We start from the raw sequence: 24,131 nt of genomic DNA, 5'->3' as shown, positions 1-24,131 counted from the left end.
CCATTGAAGCTGTTACTCTGACATAAACGCTGGGCTATTGCAGAGAGAAAGCATATTTTCGGTCAACACTGCTACCTTGAGCCTTTTGACTAGTAACGCATGTGAACTTCGCTTAAATTTGGGCAGAAGATAGAAAGGAAAATTCTTATACATAACTCTAAGAAATATGAGTTTCTATAGGCTCAAGGAGCAATTTGTCAATGACAACTCTACTAATCCTCATAAACAGATGACTTCATGATGGACTTCCATGCTTTTACTGCAATACCAAGGGTAGCTGCATGTCTCTTCACACATTCCTGCAGTACACATAGTTATAACCACATGAACTGGTGAGCAGTATCCACACCCTCTCACCATGATCATACGCAGAGTGTGAGTTTCTGTTGTCCCTAATAAACACATATATGACTCAGGGACTTTGTATTCAGGAGCAGACCTTCTGGAGATGGAGTACACATACCTTGTGAAACTACATTTACCACTGCATAGTGATGACTTTGTGATTGATGACTCACTGATCTGTTCCCAGAGAGTAACTTCTACATTGTGAACCTGTTTGCATCTCCATTGTCCCCTGCTTGGAGCTTGCCATCTGCGCCTCTACATTCCTGCACTCACACAGGTCTCACCACAAACATGCTAGCAAAACGGACTGCACCAAAAGCAATGAACACCAAAGCTATTTCCCACCACATGACACTGTTTTTCAGCACTATGTGTTTCGAAGGAACTGTAAGCTAAGAACTAATTCAGCAAGCTTGGGCTACCTTTCTCTCTTTTTCTCTGTCAGAGCTGTGTCATGTGTGGCCCAGAATGACAGTCCCCATGCTGTGCAGCAGCTTGGGACATGCAGAGAAGGGTCTCAGTCCACCATTCCTAGCCATGTACAGAAACAAATGAACTGTCATAATTCACAGGAGAACAAAGGCTGGTAATTTTCTGCCTGAAATGAACATTTCTTTGTAAACTTCCATGACTGTTTGCTGTAATATCAATTAATTTTCCTTATTTCAAAGTTGTTTTTTATTCAAATAAAGTTCCTAATAATGCAAATGCCATTCAGCTTTATTCTGATGGGTCGTGTTAAGTGCAAAGGCTTGGCAGAGAAGTGTTCGTTTCTGCCAAAAATGAACTCTGAGTTTGCATAATACTTTGTGAACAACCAATGGTTTTATTAGTTTTACAGAACACATCTCCCCTCTACAGAAAAGATGGTTACTGACAGCACAAGAGATGCTACAAAATAAAATTAAATGTAAAATTCAAAACAATGAGTATTTCTACATATATTAACATTCATATGAAGCTTAAAATTAGTACTATTTGGATCACAGGCACTATTGAATGCTACTGCAAAGAAATTACATAAGCAATGATAGTTACCATTTAAAAATAGCAAACAGTGTAAATTGGAAGATTTAATGTTTTCTTCTTTTAATGTACAGCCCCATTCCCAGAATTCCACCAGACTGTGTGGACAGAACAACTGTCACATCTGTCCATCAAGGCTGAATTAGATGAAGACAAACAATACAGGCTTTGTGGTTCAACTGAAGCAGCAGCCTCAAAAGTTTCCATTTCTCATCCAAGGGCACTGTGGGAGCATTGTCTTCCTCCTCTCTGTAAAGAGAATGGAATAATTATGTTACTGAAATTCCTGCACAGTGGGTCTGAAAGAATGTTTAAGTCCATCCATGGAGACAGGGAAAACTAAAAGGAGGGGTTTCATGGACAGCAGGTGGGGGCAGTTTCAGGGTATATACCTCATGGACATAATAGTCCTGATTCTTCTCCTTTAGGGTAAAGCCAGCACTGGAAGATTTAATAGCAATGGAGGAAATGGCAATAAAAAATGCCAAGTTAAGTACAGGGGCAAGCTTGAAAGAAAGCTTTACAATTGGCTTTCTGAATCAATCAGGTAATTGCTTTTAATGTCCAGAGCACAGTTTTAGGTAGAAAGGAAAATATACTATTACACAGATTTTTTTTTTTTACCATTTACCACCCTAGGGGCCCTACCTAGAAAAGTGCTGAGTACACAGCCCTCAAGGGTGTCAGATGGGCTCAGGAGATTGAAAGCAATGGCCCATTTTGTTCCTGCTAATAGCAGTAATATTCATATTCATCAGCAGTAGAAATAAACTAATATTTGGCTTCATGCAAACATACACTCGTGCTACAGCACAACCTTAGGATATCAGCTTCTGGCCTGCCTCACTTCAGAAGCGGTAGGTATCATTTCATCCTGTTGTACTAGCAATCTCATTTTTTCTGAAGTTATTTTAGCACTCAGAATGCATACACAAGGAATCCATAAGTGCTTGGGTGCAAATGATAACCTGGGGCTACGACTACTTGCAGGAATATCCAGCGCATCTCTAGAGAGTTCCTACTCTTTTCCTTCAGGAGAACAGGAGTATAGAGGCTGTCAGTCACCTACAATACTGTCATGGAGTAGGTTTCTGCATGCAGGACAAACTGTGCAATGATTTCTATATTCTCCCTACATATACAACATACCCCCAAAGCTGTGAGGTTTGGCAGCAGCATCATTTGATGATCAGCCTGAAGAACTTTGATCCACTTCTATTGGCTACATTCTAAGAAAGACTGAAGGTCCTTTACATAGCAGCTAGTTTTAGCCATAGTTATACTTCATGCAATAGCACAGAGGACTGTCAGTTCTTCCTGGGGCTTGGTATAAAGGTGCAATGTTAAAAACAACAACAACAACAAACACAGAACGACAGCAAGTTATTCTCAGACTCTGACATGTTTTTCAGTGGGCTACTGACATAATGGTGCAGGGAACAACCTCCTTCCTGAAAAGAAAGATTTCTCTTGTGGACAGAAGACACTGGATCAGATGAAAAGTCTGAGTAAGCTCAGAAGCTCAGTGAGCTCAAAAGAAACCAAAACCCTGCATTCTTAAGGTTCTACATAGGCAAACCAATGCTTTGACAAAGTGACACTTTCTTAATCTCCATTAGTGCTAAACTAATTAACAAAACTGTTTTATACACTGCAGTAAGTAGTATCTCTTTTCTTTCTTGGAGAATCCCTAGTGTGATATAAGGGTGATTGAGTATCTAATTACTCTGTAATTGAATGCACACTTTGTACATTTTTCACTAGTTCAAGCTTAAAGCTTTTGGTCCAAAAATCAAAGTCAGTGAAATTAAGTTGAACTGCAATTTTGGCAGCTATTGTATTACTGGATTACTTTTGGAAAGGAGCCTAATTACAAGCCAAACTGAAGACTTCAGTTGTGTTTGTTACAAAAATACCCAATGCGTAATCCAACAAAAGACTAATTGTATATATTGGTGCTGATGTTATTCATGTTTACCCTTTATTCACATTTAAGACTAATTTTTCTACCATGCTAAATTAATAGCACTGTTCCACAACAAATATAACCAAGTAACACACTCTTATCTACTATGCAATCATCAAGGTACCTGCTTCTCTTACTCTTCTGAAGAGTTTATAGAAATGTGTGAAGGTTGCTCTGTAAGTTGCATCTCTCTGCCAGTATTCTATTATATTTTGTTATATTTTGTTTGTTATATTCTGTTATATTTTGTTTGTGTCAGGCAACAGAAGAAGAGCAGTCTGACAAAATGGCGTCCAACATGGAAGCATGTAGGAAAAAGAGTCACTGAAATCCTCCATGCAGAAGAAATGGTACCCACTGACAGACTTCAACAGGCATTTGCTGAACATTTATGGAGATCAAACAGCAGATGTGAGCACAGTGATGTGGTGAGTGGTACATTTGAGCAGTGACAGCAGCAACGAGGAAGACAAGCCACATTCCAGATGGCCATGCACAGCTGTCCCACTACAAAATGAAGAGTGTTTCAATCAACTCAGCCACACAAATCAGCAGAGTATGACCAGGAAACTGTACAAATTCAAATATTGGCTTCACTGTATTAAAAACAAAGGTGGCAATGTTGGAATATATCTAATTTTGTGCCAGATGCATCCCATGAATGCTCACCCAGGAACATAAAGCACATTATTCGTAATTTTGTGAGGAGCTATTGAATACAAGCTTGAAGGTGACAGTTTCCTGGATCGCACCATTACCACTGATGCAGCATGTTACCATTCCAAGCCAGAGCCAAAACAGCAGTCCATGGAGTGTCGATGTGTGAATTCCTCATTGCAGAAGAAGTTAAAGACACAATGCTCAGCCAGTAAAGCCATGTGCATTGCCTTTTGGAATAGAAAAGGGGTGATGCTTCTGGATTTCTGAACCCCAGACAAACCATCAACTCTGACCACTACAACTCGAAGATGACTTAGCTGAACACTCAAACTTCCAGAGCTGGGCCAGAGAAGAAGACAACTTTTCTCTTGCAACACGGTAACACCAGGCCCCATACCAGTCTGAAGACCGTAGAACACATCATCAACTCCAGCTCCATTCACTGCATAGTCCTGTTTGGCACCTTCTGAGTTTCATTTGTTCAGTCCAATGAAAGACGCACTGCTTGGGAATATTTTCCTAGCAATTATGTCATCATAGCAGCTGTTAAACACTGTGTCACCTCCTCTTATTCAGATTTTTACAAGAGCTGCATGAAGGCTCGCATTCATCATTGGTGAAAATGCATAGATAATGGTGGTGACTATGCTGAAAAATAGTTTTTAAAACTAACAATGTGCTCTATCAACAAGTGTTACTGTGCTTTTTGTATCTGTTATAGTTTCCATGGAAATAGAAAAGAGGTGTTTTGTTTGGAGCGACCTATGTAATACTTAGTCTAAAACTGCACAAATGTGCTTGTATATTATAATCAGAAAACTGCCTAGATTATTTACTTGTTTATAGAGTGAATTTCTACTTCTCAAATCTCCTTTGCTTGGGTTGAGTACTACATTTAAACAGAGCTTCAGTGCTTCTGATGGAATCCTCCAAAGAATAAACTGTTGGAAAATCTGAGGTCTATCATCAGAATACCCATGATTTAAAGCAAAGAAATATTAAAAAGGTAAATAAAAATCCACAAATCATTCCAAGAATGTAAATATAAATATATGCATGTTTCTAAGAATACTTACTTCTGATTTTTGCATTTGTCAATTTTACGTACTTAGATTCCTCACAGAGAATGAATTCTTTTGAAGAAAACTGGAACAAATGCAAGACAATAACTATCTCAAAAACGGAGCAGAGGAGGAGCAAAGATCAGGGCCAAGCTTGGTATACTTTTAAGAACTGAAGGTCCCAAGGTTCCCATAGTAATACAACATATTTTAGGAAAGAGAAAAGATAGAAGAAAACTTCAGCAAAAAAAAATTACTTTTCAGTCTTCTGGAAGTGTAGGAAAAGTGCATATAAATGGAATACGAAGAAATGAAATAGGATGAGCATGGTAATATGCCTTTTCATCTGATAGAGAGGAAATAAGATACCACACTGGAACAGCCTTAGGCCAAAATCATTATACAAGATCAAAACCTTTCTTCTGCTACTTAAAAGTAGTCAATCTCCCTTCTGTAGAGCTTTTCATGTTCCTCTGTCTTACCATTTTCCTTACCACTATTGTCTTACACAGTGTCTCCATGGTGTTTGTTTTTCTCCTAGAAGCATCTTGTCTTCTTACAAACAGTTAAACTAAAAAGTTCATAAAGAGTTAAAAAATACTTCAATGGACATGAGTAACAAAATCACTTTTAACACTGAATAAACATTACCAGTATTCTATACCTTCCTAAAATCAGCACCTGAAAGTATTATCAGGCATGGATTCAGAGCATCTCAGAAAAGAAATCCCACTACCTTATAAACTCTTACGTTTCTTCCAACAATTCATAAATCTTTCCATGAAGTTCATAATTTATCAAGTGTATTTCTAGCTTCGTGGGTGTTTAACAATATCAAGCTAACGAAAGTATCTTTGCTTCTCTTGAGCTCTGGGGATTGGATAAAAAGTTTTTAAAAATTACAGAAAGTTCTGCTTTGTAGCACTGCCCTGCCACAAAATCTGGAGCTAGTGATAAAATACAGCTAATAACAATCACTTCTGGTACACATTTCTCACTCTTTGAGTGAGAATTATCAGTTACAAAAATATTGTCATTAATCCAAGCAACTTGGTCAGGTTTTGTATTTATTCAAAGATACTGTTGTCTGTTAAGCATGAGTTTGTATGCAAGTGTTCACTGCACTGTTTTCATCCATTTAACACTGGGGGTTGGACTTGATGATCTCAAGAGGTCCCTTCCAACCCCTACAATTCTGTGATTAGAATTACAAATTCTAGTAAGAATAACTATCTGTAAATACCTGTATTCTCAGTTCTAAAAATGTAAAAACATTCTCATTAAAACTTCCTTTGTGATTTCATCAAGGCAAAACAAAGTGTACACCCACTTCATAATGCTGTACAACATTGTAAAAGAAAAGCATATATGTTGTAGGCTTTCTTCTTTATGTCTTTAGTCATACACATATACTTGTATGTCCTAATAGCCTTAACATTATAGAGCTGTTACATAATCTAGAATCTCTACACTTTAAAAATCAGGTGCAGTTTAGATAGGAATGATTCAAGCTTTTAACCACTTTTCCTCAACACAATCCACTGCATTTTCCCTGTAAAAGTGAATACAATGTAGCAGGGTTTCTCTGTGTGTGTGCTTTCAGAGCCGTGCTTTTGTGCTCATATTGGCGATAATTATTCTGTGAGGAAGTTTTTTTTATGACAGGAGCTCCTGGCTACATTATCAGTTTCCAAACAGTAGTGTATAAACCATACAAGAGTTATGGTAAGCAGCTGTAAACTATACTATCAGAATGTTTTTCATAAAAAGGCAGATAACAGTGCATTGTGGATAGCAAAGAATGTGTGGTGGTGATAGATAGCTGCATACCAAGAAATTTGGGAGCCTTTGTCAATGTGGAGTATCTTATCTGAAGCAAATAACAGAGGTTTGATTCCTAGACTACTCTATGACTCTGTTTATCCTTGAAAAGGAAGCATAATATGTTGTTTCTTTTCGTGTGTATTAAGAGGTTTCAACTCTTTTCCACTCCTCCACTAATGTTTATGCATTTCTAAAGAGAGATCTGAAAATGACTTAACAAGGACCATTCCAACACGGTACTTGCTCTGGAAAACAGGCACATCTCAACATCATTTTATTCCTCTATTTATGGCTTAGTCACTCCCCTTACTAAAGCTCTGGGCTGCAAACGTCATATATTTTTACCACAACAATGATCAGTCCACAATCACTGCCACTATCATTGCCATGATGGACTGCTTGTGGCTACTGAATCCTCAAATTGTTTCTCTTGTGTCAGAGGCATGCTGCAAAGGCAGCAGAATCATTATGGTGCTTATGAATTACAATTCCTAGCTATGGGAAAACAAGTTAGGCTGACTTTACAGCTTTCACCTGCAATATCAACATACATCCCACCACCTGAAAAGGTAGGTGGCTTTCAGCCACTTCTGAAGCTCTTCATCTCCTGAATGTTCTGAAGTTTCTGGCATTCTTCCAGTAGCTCTCTGATTATAGTGAGTGGCTCACAAGCCAAAGGTATTTGGCCCTGGGTCCTGTAGTCATGCACTCCAACACAAGTACATTCTCAAGTAGTCTGAAGTGGCAGCAATTTGCTGGGCACACTACCGAAGAACAATAGTTGGTATTCTTGATTAGCCACGTCTCTCTGTGCGCTGTGTGACTTCCAAAGACTGAAACTCACACCAATCCTTTCAAGCACCAAATTTAAACTCCTGGAGACAAATAATGACAGATGAAAAATCACTTGCTGAAAGGCAACATAAATATTTACATATCATCACATCTAGGAAATGAGTATTTGTGTTTCTAAAGAATTTGTGTTGATAATTTCTGGAGGTTTTGGTTTTGTTTTCTTCTAAATCAGGAAAAAGAGAAGAATGGCCACAATAGCATAATGATGCATGGCTGCTGAAAGCTCGCCCCAGCTCTGGATCAATGTTACAGGAAAGTGTAAAACTCCTAAGTGTTGGAACTTCCTCACAGCAACTTGTTTGTGAACTTCAGGAACTGCAAAAGCTACTGGTAAGAGAGCAAAGACGTACTGACTGTAATGAGAACCTCCTTTCAAATGTGAAGTTTACTGAGATATGCTTAGGCAAAGAAATATGAACACCAGGCCTCTCTCAACTCCATTTCTCAAAGACAAGGCCCAGCTCCACTGCTCAATCCCCATTTGAATGCCCACCCATATTCTGTATTCTATTGCCATGATACAGTGCACAATACTGCAAAGGGGGAAATGTAACACTACTTTTTTAGTAATAGCTCACTCCAAACTGGCCACCTTGATCCCTTGTTCAGCGCCCTGAGGAAGGGAGCAGTTCATACTGTTCACTCACAGAATCTACTGGATGAAGTCACCACACTGTCCTCCCTCCTCAGTCTACACTGTGAACCTAATGGTGTGCCAATTTCTGCATGTCTGCTCATACCTCACAATATTATTATACAGTCTCCTCAGTATCAGGCATGTAATCTCTGTCCATCCCAACCTAAATAAATCCTTCCTGTACTTCAGACCTACCACAATTTTAGCATTTTAATAACATTTATTTTTTTGTTTATTCTAATTTTGAATGTACTACTAGGAAAACAGCAATTATATTAATAATAGCCTTTTATCCAAAGTCATTTCTACAAGCATCGTTTACCAGATGCTGAATAAACTTGTAGCTACTGTCAGTCTGTGGTCTACTAAATCAGACATGCAAAAAATGTTCAGGAGAACAAAGTAATGTAGATAGGTAGCTGGAATACAATCTTTAATTTACGGATAGAAAATAAAATAAGCTGTCTCTGAGACATGTCAATTCAGGATAGCCAATCTGTTTAAATCTCCAATTTAATTGGAGGTTAAATTACTTTGTTTACTGGTTATGCTCAGTTGAAAATAAAGTTTATCACTTTCAAGAGAAAATATTTCCATATCATTTTAGCAAATTACTTCTTAGAATTAGGTTTTACCACCTTCTGTTCAAAGAATCTTCATTATGACTTCATTACTAGGCACTTATCTGACCTTCTCTTAGTAAATGGGAGCAAAACCATTTAACTATAATGTGTATGGAATCATGCTTGCATAGCCTGGTTCAGAAAGTGATATAGATATAGAGGCATGCCACAATGAATTCAGTATCACTGTGAATTCTAACTGATATTCAGCTATTTGAAAACAGACATGTTGCTCATTCACACATTAAGCCATTCCGCTGATGCAATGGAATCACGTCTATCAAATCAATTACATATAAAGCAACAAGGATTACAGAAAGAATAATAAAACTATTGGAAATCACAAATAATACTTTAGTGAAAAAATAAATTGCAGAAAAGGTACTTATGTAATGCCCCAAAATACAAGAAATTTTGAAAATATTGACAATTCACGTATTTTAAAAGTGCATCAGAATCCAAGTTATTTACCTTTAATAAAATGGTAGATCTAAGTTTTTCTTTATTTGATTTCTAGCGGGGGTTGAATTTGTTGTCCCCATTTTTATGCTTTTTTTGTATAATAGTGAGAATAACCTTTTTCCAAGATCACATGGGTTTATCAAGAAATAGCCTGACACCCATAGCAAGGACTACAAGTGAAGTATCAAATACCAAAAATCTAGTATTAATACTGTGGGGTCACAGCACTATTCTTTCTCTCTTTTCTGTCAGAAAAGGATCTGGGGGTTCTGCAAGAGAGTAAGTTGAACACAAACCAGCAACACATCCATGAAGCACGGACAAGCAACAGCCTCCTGGAATGCACTAGGAAGTACATTTCCATCAGGTCAAGAGAAGTGATACTTCATATTTACTCTTGGTTCCCCCAGCTCAAGAGAAATACAGACATACTGGTGACAGTCCAGCAAAAGGCCACAAAGATGATTATGGGATTCGTGTCATAAGAGAGAGTTAGAGAGCTGGTACTGCTTAGCCTCAGGAAGAAATGACTCGAGACAGACCTTATCAAGGGGCATAAATACCTTAAGAGATGAAGTACAAAAGACGGCATCCGACTCTTCGGTGTTATCCAGTGAATGAATGAGACAATGGACACAAATTTAAATACAGAAAATTTCATTTAAGCTTAGGAAAAATCTTTTTTAGTCAATAAAAGAATAGGTTGCCCAAAAATATTGTGAGATCTCCATCCACAGAAATATTCAAAATCCAACTGGTCATGGCCCTAAGCAGCACACTGTAGCTGACACTTTGAGCAGTTGATCAGACTAATGTATCTTCAGAGGCACCTTCCAACCACAAATATTCTGTGTTTCTACTGTTCTTCAGCCTGAAATTAAAATCAGTTTTTTCACTTTCCACACCTGAAAGCAAATATGCACCAAGCTTTCCCTCCAAATTTCTTACCACCTGACTGGCTTTGTCATTACTGGATGTGATTAAAATAGGTTATAAGCAAGAAAAAAAAAAGATTTTGTTTTTTTTCCTATGGAAACAGAAACAAAACTTTCAACAACTGCAGTAAACAGTTAGTATCAAGTAGTATCAACAGTAAAAAGGATGTAAAGGCTATCCCATAAATAATGTATTTTAAAAACATTCACAAAACAGATCCCACAGATTCATTAATCCCAGGCATTTTCTGTAGAAAATTAGAGTCAAAAGAGGAAAACTAAACAGCAACAAACTAATCCTAACATCAATCAGGTTAAAAAAAGCAGGAGCTATAAAGTTCTACCTGCAGCAACCTCTTCCTTAGTACCCCATCTGAGCCCAGAACTAGAGGCAGTTATTTTGATATCTGGTCACTCTTATGATTAAAAAAAAAAAAAAAAAAAAAAAAAAAAAACCAACTCTTTACCTCTTTACCTGAGATTACATGCTGTGATATATGATATATGATTGTGTCATCTCTGCCTTCAATTCAACATGCTACTACAAATTGCATTGAATATCAACACATGCTATTTGATCATGTCACAAGGGTTCAATCCCGTCAAGGTTTCAATCAAAGCTGAAGATTTATGAGCATGGTCTGCATAAAGCCTGCATTCTGATTCTGTCAAAACTAATTAGACCTCTTACACAACCTCTCTCTACTCTTGTGTATTCACCACCTATATGGAAATATTTGTGTCCTTTCCTTGACAGAGTGAAGAGGCCACAGAAAATGAATGTTTCTCAGAGTTCTACAAGAGGCTGATCCACAATTATTTGGAATAAAAGAGAAAATACTGAAATCTCTTCAGACAGGTGTTCCAGCAGCCTTGGTAGAGAAGCATCATGTCAGAAAAGAAGTCCACCAGTAAGTTTGGAATTGCAATAATTAAGACATACCAGAGCTTTCAAGTAAAAGGTAATCTCCTCTTTGAAAGCAAGAAACACTCCTTGGATTATCAAGCACATCCCACCGTGCAAACTATTACTTCCCTATTTGCTACTGGATCTTCATAGGAATATTCAGTCCATGTTAGAAGCTCCAGCTGAAGGATCATTACTCATTCCTAGGAAGGAGAGAGTGTATTTTTTGAAGAATGTCTGAGATCAATGTGGGGACCTACTACTGTTCCTCAACACCTTCCTCCTGGAGAGACCAGCATGAGGAAAGTGCTAAAAAATAGGTAAAATTATTTCCTTCTCTCCTTTCTGTAGGAGAAAGGTGATAAAGGCCACACTATTTCCTTCTATACTTGACATATCTAGCTCCCACCTCCCTAGAGACAAAATCAATAGCAGTAATGTATTGCCAGCCTTTAATTGGTTTGCTTGTTTTCAACTGATGTACCCAAAACTAAAAAGAAACCCTGGACAAATTAATTTCTGATTAGCAATTCAATCAGGTGTAGAGAGCCAAGTGGCCATTTCTTCTGTGGGGTACACAACGACCAGAATCACAGTTCCTTCTCAGTGCTCCAAAGTCTATAATTAGCATAGCCTAACAGCAAATACTACTACTTCACATTAAAAATTCCATCATTTGGGAATTAAAGCTTCAGATTATTTTGTGAAGCATGGCCAAGATAAAACTTGTTGTTTAAAACAATCCTTTACAACTATCAACAAATGTAATAAATTTTCAAACGTGAAAGCAAAAGGGAAATTTTCACATTTCAGCTCCAACATTGTAAAGTGAAACTATTTCATGCTTAAAATTCAAAGACAGCGTGTCAAGTAATTTCACTGTTACAGACTTGAATTACCTGCACTGGCCTGAGGGCATTATTCATTCTCTGAGAAAAATTGTACTTTAATATTGCTATGATTTTCCGAAATAATTTTAATGCAGAAGCCTGGATGAATCTGAATCATCCATTTCAAGATTAAAGTGATGACATTCTCTGACTGTAGAGAACCATTTAATTGAGAATTGAGCTCAGGGATATGCCCAAAATCAAATATGTGAATGAGAAAACAGTATTAATAAAAGGACTAGTATTTTGCTTTCTTTGCTTAACTTCTGGTATGTTGATACTAAATATTATATTGAATGCTTACGCTATATCAAAAGATCATGAAATTGTTGGCCACTGTCCCAGACCATTTAATAACCTGCCACATGCAGGAAAGATAATCTTCCCACTAGGCTTTAATGGATCCATTTTTGGAAGTACTGAATTATTAATCTCTTTTAGGGGTTATCTGCTGCCTGATCATTTGTTAACTTTATATGAAGTTGGGTTCTGGAACCAGAGCACAGTCTGAAGAGACTTAACTCCACAACAGAGCCTGAAGTGAATTACGAATTTCCGTCATTGACCAAGATAGGGCATGAATTTACTGTACAAATAACTGTCTGTACTCTAAAGCTTTTTTAAATACATCAATAGTAAAAGAAGGACTAGGGAAAATGCGGGTCCACTACTGAGTGAAGTGAGTGCCCTTTAACAAGGGATGCTGTGAAAGTGGAGATACTGACATCTTCTTTGTTTCAGTCTTTACTATTAAGGATACTCCTCTGGCATTCCAGATCCTGGAGGTAAGAGAGAGAGGCTTGGGGACTGAAGTCTTCACTAGGGACAAGGAAGAGACGGTCAGAAAGCACCTAGCCAAAATCAACACACACAAATCCTGCATCCCAGTGATGTTCACCCATGTGTGCTGACAGACTGATGAACCACTATCATCTTTGATTGCTGAACCACTATCACCTTTGAATGAACTAGGCAAATGTGAGAGGTGCCTGAAGACTGGAGGAAAGCCAATGTCACTCAAGTCTTCAAAAAGGGCAGGAAGGAGGATCGGGGAAACTATAGGCCCATCAGCCTCACCTCTGTCCCTGGAAAAGTGATGGAACAACTTTTTCTGGGTCCCATCTCCAAGCAAATGAAGGTTATCAGTAACCAACATGGGGACATCATGCTCAACCAACTTGGTAGCCTTCATACGATGTCATCGCTGGCAGGGCAGACAAGGGGAGATGGTATATGGCCAATGGTATTTTAGGATGTATTAAAATGAGTGTAGCTAGCAGGTCGAGGGACCCTCTACTCTGCCCTGGTGAGGCCACATCTAGAATACTATGTCCAGTTCTGGGCTCCTCAGTTCACAAAAGATACTTATAGAAAGAGTCCAGCAGAGAGCAACAAAGATGATAAAAGAGCCTTGAGCCCTTTTCCTGTACAAGGAAAGTCTGAGGGAGGTGGCACTCTTCAGTCTGGAGAAGAGAAGGCTGAGAGGGGATCTCATAACTGTCTATACATATGTCAAGTGCAGGAGTCAAGTTGATTGGGGCAGTCTTGTAGGTGGAGAGCAGAAACTGGAAGACAGGAAGTTCCACACTAATACAGGGAGGAACTTCTTCATTGTCAGAGTGATGGAGCACTGCAACAAGCTTCCCAGAGAGGTTGTGGAGTCTCCTTCTGTGGATATATTCAAGATCCATATGGATATCCACCTGTGTGACCTCCTGTAGGGAACCTGCTTTAGCAGAGGAGTTGGACTCAATAATCTCTGCAGGTCCCTTCCAACGCCTACAAATCTGTGATTCTGTGACAGTGTATATTAAGAACTTTTCAGCAGCATGATTCCAGTTGAAACTCTGGGTGAATTAGTTCTCTTATGAACATATGGCAGATAGCAAAAATGAAGCCACTATCTAATTAATTCTACCAATAAAATAGAGTGATCATGAGTACCTTATGCTTTTTATTTTTTAAATACTTTATTGTAGAATATTTTTAATGTGATAAAATGTAGTAGGACTAATTAAAGAAAGAATGTGAAAGGATTCACACTTTTTTTGAACATTTCTTAGATAAGCTTTCATGCTATCGGTATCAAGGTAGAGCCACATTTATTACAAAATCAACCATAAATGCTGGTCTCTGACTCACTCCTTTCAAGCTAACTAGATGCCTATCATATCATAGTATCATAGTATCGTGCGAGTTGGAAGGGACCTTAGAGATCATCGAGTCCAACTCCCGGGATTCGAGCCCTCTGTGTAGCAGAGCAGCACTTCTGCCACTTGCGCTACAGGGGGATTCGAACCCCGGGCCTCTGGTGTTGCAAGCGGCAATTCTACCACTGCGCCACCGGAGGCACACGGAGGCACACATGCCTAGATAGTAAAATTTCTTAAATTTAACTCTAAGAATCTCATTACTAGAGTTTTCATTATAGTAAAGCATTGATTACCTAAGTGGAATGAGCTTTAGGTGTAACTGTTACAGAGTACTGAGTGAATTTATGTTGTAATTGATAGAAGCCAGGGGAGCAATACATGGACAGCTTTACTATCTTAAGTGTGGATAATTCAGGTTCCCAGGTGCAGTAGCTATTCTGCACTGAATTCAAAGTCATCCTTGCTCTCAGAGCCAATGAAGGCTAAAACCATCACTGAGGGCAAGAAGTAGCAACCAGTTTGATGAATAAAATAAGGTGAAAAATTAGCCATAAGAGAAGTTAATTAATTAGTCTCCTCTTGTATCTGCATCAGTTTTGACGAGATTTGCTGTTTGATTTAGAAGGTACAGAATTCTAAAAAAAAAAAAAAAAAAGGAGAAGGGATAAAAAATAAATAAAATTAAAAAATGAGGAATTCTAACAAAGCTAGTACCCTGTTTAAGAGATAACACTAAGAAATTAACTAGTGTTTTCCACAGCTAAGAAAATCCATCACAAAACTTTAGGCATAATGTGCTGTTGTCCATTGCAGTAATAGAAGTTTCAAGCTACAAGAAGTAACTATGATCTAACTGACTGAACCACTGTCTACTAAAAATTCAGTTCACAAAATCACATGATCTACTCCAGCAACTAAAGAATCTAATTATTAGTATGTCAGGAAGGCAAATCAACTTTGTTACCATAGTATAAAATAGGACAGTACAGTGTTAAAATTTACAACTGTGGCAACATATAACAACATTACGCTGTAATTAACTCAAGTTTTCTCCTTTGGCAAAATTTCCCCATGAGAATTATTTCAACATTTTGGTTTTTCTGCTACTCTTCTACTTACATTAATAAAGATTTATTCTTGTTGTTTTTCCTCTTCTACTACTGAAATGCAGCCCTGATGACTCTGTCGCTAAGAGGCTGAGTTGGTCTGAAGTTATCTCCTAGGATTCCATCACAGCCCTCTAGAAGTTCTGCGCCCTTAACATGTGTCCTCAGTCTACGAAATTCCTCTATCTGAAAGGCAAAAAACAGACATGAAGATAAGATACATTTGGCATTATGGGACTAATGATCAAAATCAGCATTCCCTGCCAATTTTGCAGTACTGAAACTTTGGAGTGTTCAGGCACCATTATTAACATTTAAAAATAGTTGTTAGTGCTAACAGAATAGAGAAAAATGAGAACTTTTATACATGTGGTTTGGAAAACATACCCTTTGCATTTTCATAATTTCTTTTGGGCTCTCTAACCTTCTTACTCACTGTAGATTACATCCCACAAAATCAATCTATGTTGTGACATGAAAGTAATGATTCTGGTCTCTCAAAGGAGCGTAGGAATAACACAGTTAACTGGAAGTCGTTTTGTTATTCTTCCAGTGATAAATATATTGCCTAAAATTGTTGCTTCGTTTAAATTAAAATTATTTGTTAAGCCAGCAGAATTTTGAAAAGATTTAAGATTTAGCAAAAGGTTCATGACATTTTATACATAGAAATACGTTTTTACAATAAAAATGAAATATTACTTCAAAAGTTCTGTAGATGTGGGTGCTTAGTACACTTTCTAAGATAAAATCAAAATCGTTACAAAACATTTCAGATCTTCCAAAACAATGCATTTTGGGGATAGAGATTCTTTTCAGATTTTTCACTCTTATCTGATGTAGGAAGACTCAGAGCTTCCATCTTCATCTGTTGTATCAGCTTCAAGTTCTACATGATAAAAGGCTATGAAAACCAATGCATCTATCAGTAACATTATGCCTTACTGTTCAGTAGGGTGATGACAGGTTTTTGGTTTGTTTTTTTGTTTTGTTTTGTTTGCTTTGGCATATTGTCAAACTGGATATTTCAAACCTCCTTGAAGGCTGAATTCTCAAGGATGAGGCTCTGTACCTGCACAGTCTCTATTGGGCCGCACTATCCAGCTCAGCTGTAACTTGAAAAAGAAGTTACACAGAAAGTAAAATGAAGCCTGACTTTTATATTATCTAAGACATTACAAAAAATTAATTTCTTCATGAAAAACACTCCATGAAGGATTAAAGGAGAATCACACAGAATCAGAGATTTGTAGGGGTTGGAAGGGACCTCTAGACATCATCAAGTCCAACCCCCCTGCCAAAGCAGGTTCCCTACACCACATCACACAGGTAGGCATCCAGGTGGGTCTTGAATATCTCCAGATAAGGAGACTCCACCACCTCCCTGGGCAAGTGTGATTCCAGAATTAAAGGAAATTGCCAAAGCAGGTTCCCTACACCACATCACACAGGTAGGCATCCAGGTGGGTCTTGAATATCTCCAGATAAGGAGACTCCACCACCTCCCTGGGCAAGTGTGATTCCAGAATTAAAGGAAATTAGGTACTAAACAGCAAGTAATGACATTTTTGTTCTTGTACTGCCCATAGAGAATACTTTCTTACTGTAGCTTGGAACACAACTGCCTTCATTGTTGTGTTCCACTCTATTGCAGAAGTGACAGAAACTTATTTAGTTGATTTAGAGGCTAGCTTTGCTCTGCTGCTTTTTCCTCAAAAAAACTGTGCTTAGATATCAACTGTTCTGCTTCTGGCAGCTGAGATACAAGTCGATAGCTTAGACTGTAAAATGAAAAGAAGAAAGAACTATAAAGCTCCTCAAAAGTGCTTTTAGAGACAGATCTCAACTTTGGAAGAATTTTTTACTGTTTATTAAAAGCATACTGAAAACAGACTCACTGCAGGCTACAGAACTGAAAATGTCTTCAGGAGTCAAGTGCTGGTAAATCACTGAATGAATTTGTAAAGGTAGTGTCTGTCACCATCACCAAACTGAACCAACACTGGAAAATCTGAAATAATTGTTGTTCTGGATGGTGCATTTTACAGGAATTTGGCTTTTGTTTGACCTTTTAAGAATGAGAGGCTTTAAACACATGTGAAGGGAAGAGTAGATGGCAAAGCCAGCAATTGTGAGTTATCTACTACAACTATGAATGCTCTGCCCCAGTTCATACAGTGAAATATTGCTCCAGGACATTTTGCTCACAAAGCATCTTCCATTTTCCTCAGTCAGGAAAGTAGGACTGATCTGATCCTAATTTCTGTTCTTCCATCTTCAGGGAAGTGAGGAATTGCAGCCTCACTCTAGACGGATAATAGCTCCTAAGCCCACCAGTGACTGGTGACCCCCCTCATATCAGGGTTCAGAACCCAATGACAGAGGTCCTCTTACACACATGGTAGTCTACTTCATTCTCAAGAAGTGGTTCTGTCAGAAAAGAACACTTAGATGTACTGACGCTGCTTTTCATGTTTAATTTCCACGTGAAAAGACAATATCTGTGCCTTGCTCATACTGCTTCATCTAATATGGAATCATTCACTACACCCTCTTCATCTTCTTATCCCAACCTGTTACATGTCACGGCTATAAAGTACACTCCCAAGAGGAATATACTTTAGATACACACAGATGAACTTCCTTGAATATTCACACACCTTCAGCAGAAACAACCATCTACAGAAGGTTTTCCCAAGCCCAGAAGACTGCAGTGCTGTTCATACTGAAACTCGGCATCAAAAGTGAAAGGATAATGCAACAATGTTAACATTCCTACTGCTGCTGAGTAAAAATAAAGTTAGCTTACATTTTGTGGGCTTTATAAGAATGTTTTTTGCCAATCCCCTGTATTCAGATCCTGAATTTTGCTTTATTCTGTTTTACTTAAATATTTGCTGAGGAGTATCTGTGTGTTCTCTATAGGAACATTTCATTTACAGAAATGACAAATAGAAGCCTTTCCCTTTTGTTTGAAAATACATGCTTCATTGAATTTGCCTTCAATACCTCTTTCCAGAATAAAATAATGTGAACTTCACAAACTGTTTTATTTCACAGGCTGTACAAATTCTGCACAACTCCCTCTCCACTCCATTTCCATATACTAGCTACTGTTTCTGTCCTTTAGGAGGACTTGACTTTGAATGAAGTAGGTGAAAGGACTAGAGACCTAGCCCTTCAATACAAAACCAGTTAACTCTGACAATGACTGCAGAACAACAGCACCTCACTGCATCATTGTGTTCAATTCCTACTCTGCCTGGCTTAGATAATCTATTTGTTCTGGGCTTCGGTGTACCACAAAGCACATAATTCACGATGTCCTATTTAAAACATATATACAGTTGAGAGAAGCATAAGAAAGTGGTTTTTGGTGTTTTCTTTTTTCAATTTTTTGCCTGTTCTTTTCAGGCCTGATAGGAGAGATTTTTCTATTTTCTTTAATTGTATTTCAGTAGTGTACATGCATGAGCAAGGAGTCTTATAAAAGCAGTCAACACAATTAATCCTGTGCTGTATATTGTAATGTAAAACAAATGAAGATGACAAAAAACATAAAAGGAAAGCAAGAATGTGCAAAAAGAACACTGCAGGATGCAGCTTTTCACACAGGGCCTGATCTCTTTCCAAAAAAGTTCAGTAATTAAACTTCTCCAAGAACTGTATTTGCAAAACACTGCTCTCCAGTTGCCTGCACACATTTATTTTATTCAGACCTCACAGAACTACTTACAAAAAACTACTCCCTAATGGAAGTGCAGACTCATGGTACAGAATATGACTGGTACTAAAGAAATAGCAATGGACTCTAGAAACTCACACTCTGATGCTGCAGCCTTGATTTGTTATTTTGCTGTTCACAGCATGAGTGTGATCCAGTCTTTCTCTGTTTCAGAGCCACATCTCAGCTGCACACTATGTCAGTGGCAGTGCAAAGTCCTTCAAGCCCCTCCATGATTTGTAAGCTCTTCACCACTGCAAAGCTTACACTGGACTGGATTCATACCAATCAATGTTCTTCAGCAACACAAATGCATTTATTCCTCAAATTAAGCTGGGCGAGGTCCAAAATTCTATTATTTTCCCTATAAAGCTATCTATGTGAAGATCTCTGTTTAAGAAGCATTCAAGATGTGCTCAATAATTAAAGCAAGAAGACAATGCTGAATAATGGATTTTAATAACAACGGCACGGTATTTCTCTTCTGGAGATCTATCCCCTTCACATCACATTCCACCATTTTGTCTTGTGGTAAATGAGAATATACTTTATTAAAGTGACTTTTTTTTGCTTAATTCTTCTCTCATTCACCCTTCACACAATCTCCCAGCACACACAGATACCTTGAACTGTTCCCTCCTTTGTCCACTGACCAGATTAAAAAGGAACAGAGAAAACAAAATGTGTAACTCACATGAAACAGACTGTTATACAATGACTTAGTCTTATGAGTATGGTTTACATACTGTGTAAACTTCCAGTGAAGTCCTCTTGTTTACCCATATCATTTCCGGGCAATTAGCTGCCATGCTAAAAACAAACTGCCTTTAAAGTTATTCAGAATGTAATATCACCAATAGAGTTATGCTTCCATCTACCCAGTAGTAAGCAGCCATAAAACTTATTCTTCATAAGCAAGGAAATACTGGATTCAAGACTGATAGGATATGTTTAACTTCCAGCTAACAGAAATAAGCTTACTGGGAGCAATCACTATTACCTGTGATTAGAACTATTATTCACTTTCCATGTGAAAATAAACAGTGCTAGTTCAACATAAGTCCTTAAAACATTGTGCTGAGATTACTAGCAGAATTTTAGATTATTGAAACTGAAATAGTATGAACATTTATATCATCTTTTATACTTTTTTTCCTTCTGATTACACATCCTCCAGATCAGGCAATAAAAATTAAGGGATTCCAGATAGTTTCAGTTAGGTTATATCCACGATTCTCAAGTTGGGATTCACAGAATGCAGGAGAATAACTGTCAAGAGCTTTCATTGTTTTTACTGGGCTTATCTGAAGACAAGTTTGCAATTTCTCTAATATGATTGTTAGATATTATAAAAAAAATATACTTTAAAATACATAGATATAAAATTAAATTTAAATGAGTCATTTCCATTTGACATTTATTACGAAACAGAGCTAAAAAGAAAGAGCAAGGTAAGCAATGTACAGCTCAATTCAATACAGCTAGCCTGAAATATGTTAACATTTTTTATTCTCCAGGATGTAGTGTCTCCCTGTGCATTTTTGTTCTTCTAACATCAAAAAGCAATGGTATTTGAAAGCCTACAATTACAATGAACTAAATTTCTTTTGCCTGTTGACTTCTTTCTTTTCTTTCACATTGACTTAAATAAAGAATTATTTTAAATGCAGATGATAAATGATAACAAGGTTCTTCATCTCTGACCTTTGCATTGCCTTTAGTGACTCAAAAGGTTAACCTTTACTTTAAAAGCCATGTACTGATCTAATGGGATCTTCACAGAGAATAATGCCCTGATATATGTATTTGCACACTATAACCTTTAGCTCATAACCATATTCCAAGGTCACTTTAAGCACAACTGTTACCTGCACTTGGGACACAGTCAAAGGATAGCGAAATAAAATCCAGGTGACACCTTCGCTGCAGGGCGGAATTGTTAGGGAGCCCTCATATACCCAGTAGTCACGCAGTAGAGGATCTGAAATTAAAAGATTTTTAATGACATTAAGGAAGATGATTTGCCTTTTAATTATGATGACTTATGATAGCCATGAGCTTGCTCATATGATGAAGTTAGTATGCAGCAATCTAAGGGGTGAATTTATGACCTGCTAAGTACTGTCACCTATTTTCTCATGTGAACACACGTGAGCACACACTCATTACATAACAGTAACTTCTCCTTGTAGATTGATTACTTTAAAGATGAAAATGCCACTTTATAGAAATGGCAAATAACTTAAGCCTAATCCTTTAAACTAACAGAATAAATAAATAATACGTTGGGAAAAAGTCTCTGTGTTTCCTGATTCCACATTCTCTACTGCATTAACTGTTGTCAGACTTGCCCTCTTTTGGGCCTAGCTCCACATATGGAAAAGGAACAGAGGAATGAGAGCTCTTCTTGCCACTCTGGTCAAGTAGAACCTCAAGCTTACTACTTCATGGAGCTTAAAGTTCATAGCTGGATTGAAATTTCTTATCTCTAATGCAGACAACTTTATTGTGAAAAGACATTCCATTTTGAAGGTAGAAAGGCTGTGATGATCAAATAGTGACTAAATTCTACATCCATACTAAACTTTTCTGTTCATAATTCAAGTGCCATATTTTTCAAGATGCACTCCTGTCTCCTAGCTCTGGAAAAGCGAGTTGGACTTCATAGAAAAAAAGCTTAACAAATCACTCTCACAAAAACACATGACACAGAGTTGTCCTCTGCTGCTGTAGGCCGCATTCACAAATGATTTCCTGACCCAGATGAAGAAACTGAATATACTGCCTGATCATAAAAGAGGGTAGAAACAAACAAACCTGGAGAGGAACTGAATGCTTATGACATGGGAGACCTAAGGGAAGGCTGTGAGTAGCTTGACAAGGACAGGATGGGAGGCTGGAAATTGAAATAAATTTGTTTGGTTGACCTAACCTGTTACTGCCATTTTGCTACTAGATAAGAGGAATATCAGTAGAATTAAATCTTACTAATGAAACCTGTGCTCCTCAGTGGATGGATTTTGTTTTGTTGGTCTCATTTGCTTTCTCACAGAATTTCATAGCAAGAAGTTGCACTGTCAAGCACTCAAAAAATTAAGAATTGCAAGAATTAATTCAGCCCACCATGTGCATGCACTGCGCTGTCTCATTACACGATTACATACAAAGAACCTTCCATCATTCAGTTGCAAAGATGGATGACTCCATTTTTAAAAAGCAGCAGCTAACATTTGGCTTTTTCAGTACTATCTGTGTGGTCCTATGTCTATTCAAACCTTGCTCTTTATAAAGATTGTTCTTTTTTATTTTTTGTCTTTCTCCTGCACTCATTTCTTCAGTGTCCAAGTGCTTCACATACATTAGTTCATCCTTCCAGCACCTCAGTGAGGTGAGAAAGGACAGATTACCCCTAATTCTTAAAGCTGGGCAATTGAGGCACAGAGAGATTAAGTTGAAATGCATCTATTCATTTGAAGTGTTCAATATGAGATGCTTAGAACCTGATTTCTCAGAGTAGTTAACTTTCTATAGCACTTAATGCAGTCAGAGCACTGCTCCCATTGACTTCAGTTGCAGGTGTAAGCACTCAGCACTTCTGTAAATCAGACCCCTTGATCTCAAGTCGGGTACCTAGAAAATGAGGAATACACAGTTAGAGATCATTTATGAAAATGTTGGTTTATGTGACTTGATCAGCATCAAACCAGGAACTGTGAAGCATGGGTCCTGTGAAAGTAACTTCTGGTAAAGCATGGTTTATAATACTTATTTATGACAGGGCACAGGCAGCCTTAATTCCTGCAATTTCTAAATGCTGAGCACTTGACCTTGCAACCTAAATAACACTCCTTTGATAAAATTAATATAGTTTAATAAATAATGAGGTTACTTGGAAAAATTGTTTAAATACCTTATTACTGGGGCACGGAATTTGGTTCAGAAGCATTCCTTGAAGTATTTATTTTCTAGAATTTTTTTTTTTAAGTTTTTTTTCAAGGCAAGGTAGAGTGTTCCTAATTGTTTTTCTTTGCTATATGAATTTGAATTTGCCTCCCACTGACACTAGCCTTTGTATCCTTTACAACTGCTACTGCATTATGGCACTGTCTTGTCACTACTTCCAAAACACTAACTTGTTAAGTGGGTAACCTTCTAAATTTTGAAGTGAAAGCAGGCCTCTGTTTAAATAAATCATCTCCCTAATTCACGTTACAGTAGAAAAAGGATTACACATCACTCTCCCTGTAGGTGAGATAATAAATCATCAAGAAATCCAGACACAGTGTTGCCAGCAGAGTATGGACTGCAATATCACATTCCACTCAAGTGAAAAAGGTGTGAATTTATCCCAAGCTCAACAGGGACTTCTTTCCTACTGCTATTAGTATTGTTACATGGAAAAATGTATTATCACCTGATGGGATATATTCTCAACATTGCAGTAAGACTCTTCCTTACTTCAGGACTGTTTCAGCCTTTGCAATTACCTAGTAATCCACCCACATAAAAGTAAGTAAAGGCACCTACCTGGTAATAAAGAGTTGGGATTAAAACAGGGTATAGTTTTGGACTTTCCCTGAAAAAATGAATACAAATCAATCTCATCTCTAGCTATGATGAATGGAATGGTAAAATACTGCATGTTTTCTAAAATGAAACCTTGATTTCCTGTGCAAAACACTACCATCATTTAATCATCACTGTTTTTGTCCTTGCAACCACACAACAGTTGTGGTTTTGTCTTTTTGATTTTTTACGTATTTTACTTCTAAGATTATCACAGAAATTTGTTAACTTACTGCCTTTAGTAGTTGGGTTCTTCTCCAGGCCCCAGCCTTACAATACTATCTCTACATGAAATTCAGGACTTCCATACAAAATGAGTTTAGAAACAAGGGACAAAACGATCATTTTCTTGTCTGACAGAAAACACTTCTTAAATACTCGTTGCACC

The 24,131-nt window shown here is 37.6% G+C and overlaps 1 protein-coding gene across 2 annotated transcripts in view; it reads right to left on the bottom strand.

Annotated features, from left to right (window-relative positions):
- Positions 1-1,152: 1,152 nt before the first annotated feature.
- Positions 1,153-24,131, bottom strand: part of CA8 (carbonic anhydrase 8) — a 49,351-nt gene continuing 26,372 nt past the window's right edge. Inside the window, exons 6-9 of one of the 2 annotated variants that reach the window (XM_072328849.1) lie at positions 23,705-23,753; positions 21,046-21,158; positions 15,467-15,639; positions 1,153-1,623 (exon numbers count right to left, since the gene is read on the bottom strand). In XM_072328849.1, coding sequence (XP_072184950.1) covers positions 15,505-15,639; positions 21,046-21,158; positions 23,705-23,753 — 297 coding nt within the window. In that variant the 3' untranslated portion in view covers positions 1,153-1,623; positions 15,467-15,504. Of the gene's footprint in view, positions 1,624-10,025; positions 10,061-15,466; positions 15,640-21,045; positions 21,159-23,704; positions 23,754-24,131 lie in introns of those variants that run through there. The other variant, XM_072328847.1, reaches the window with a different exon arrangement.

Source organism: Excalfactoria chinensis, chromosome 2, assembly GCF_039878825.1.
Source record: "Excalfactoria chinensis isolate bCotChi1 chromosome 2, bCotChi1.hap2, whole genome shotgun sequence".
Taxonomy (NCBI): Eukaryota; Metazoa; Chordata; class Aves; order Galliformes; family Phasianidae; genus Excalfactoria; species Excalfactoria chinensis.
The sequence above is the reverse complement of the archived record's forward strand: the minus strand, read 5'-3'. Positions and strand labels throughout refer to the sequence as shown.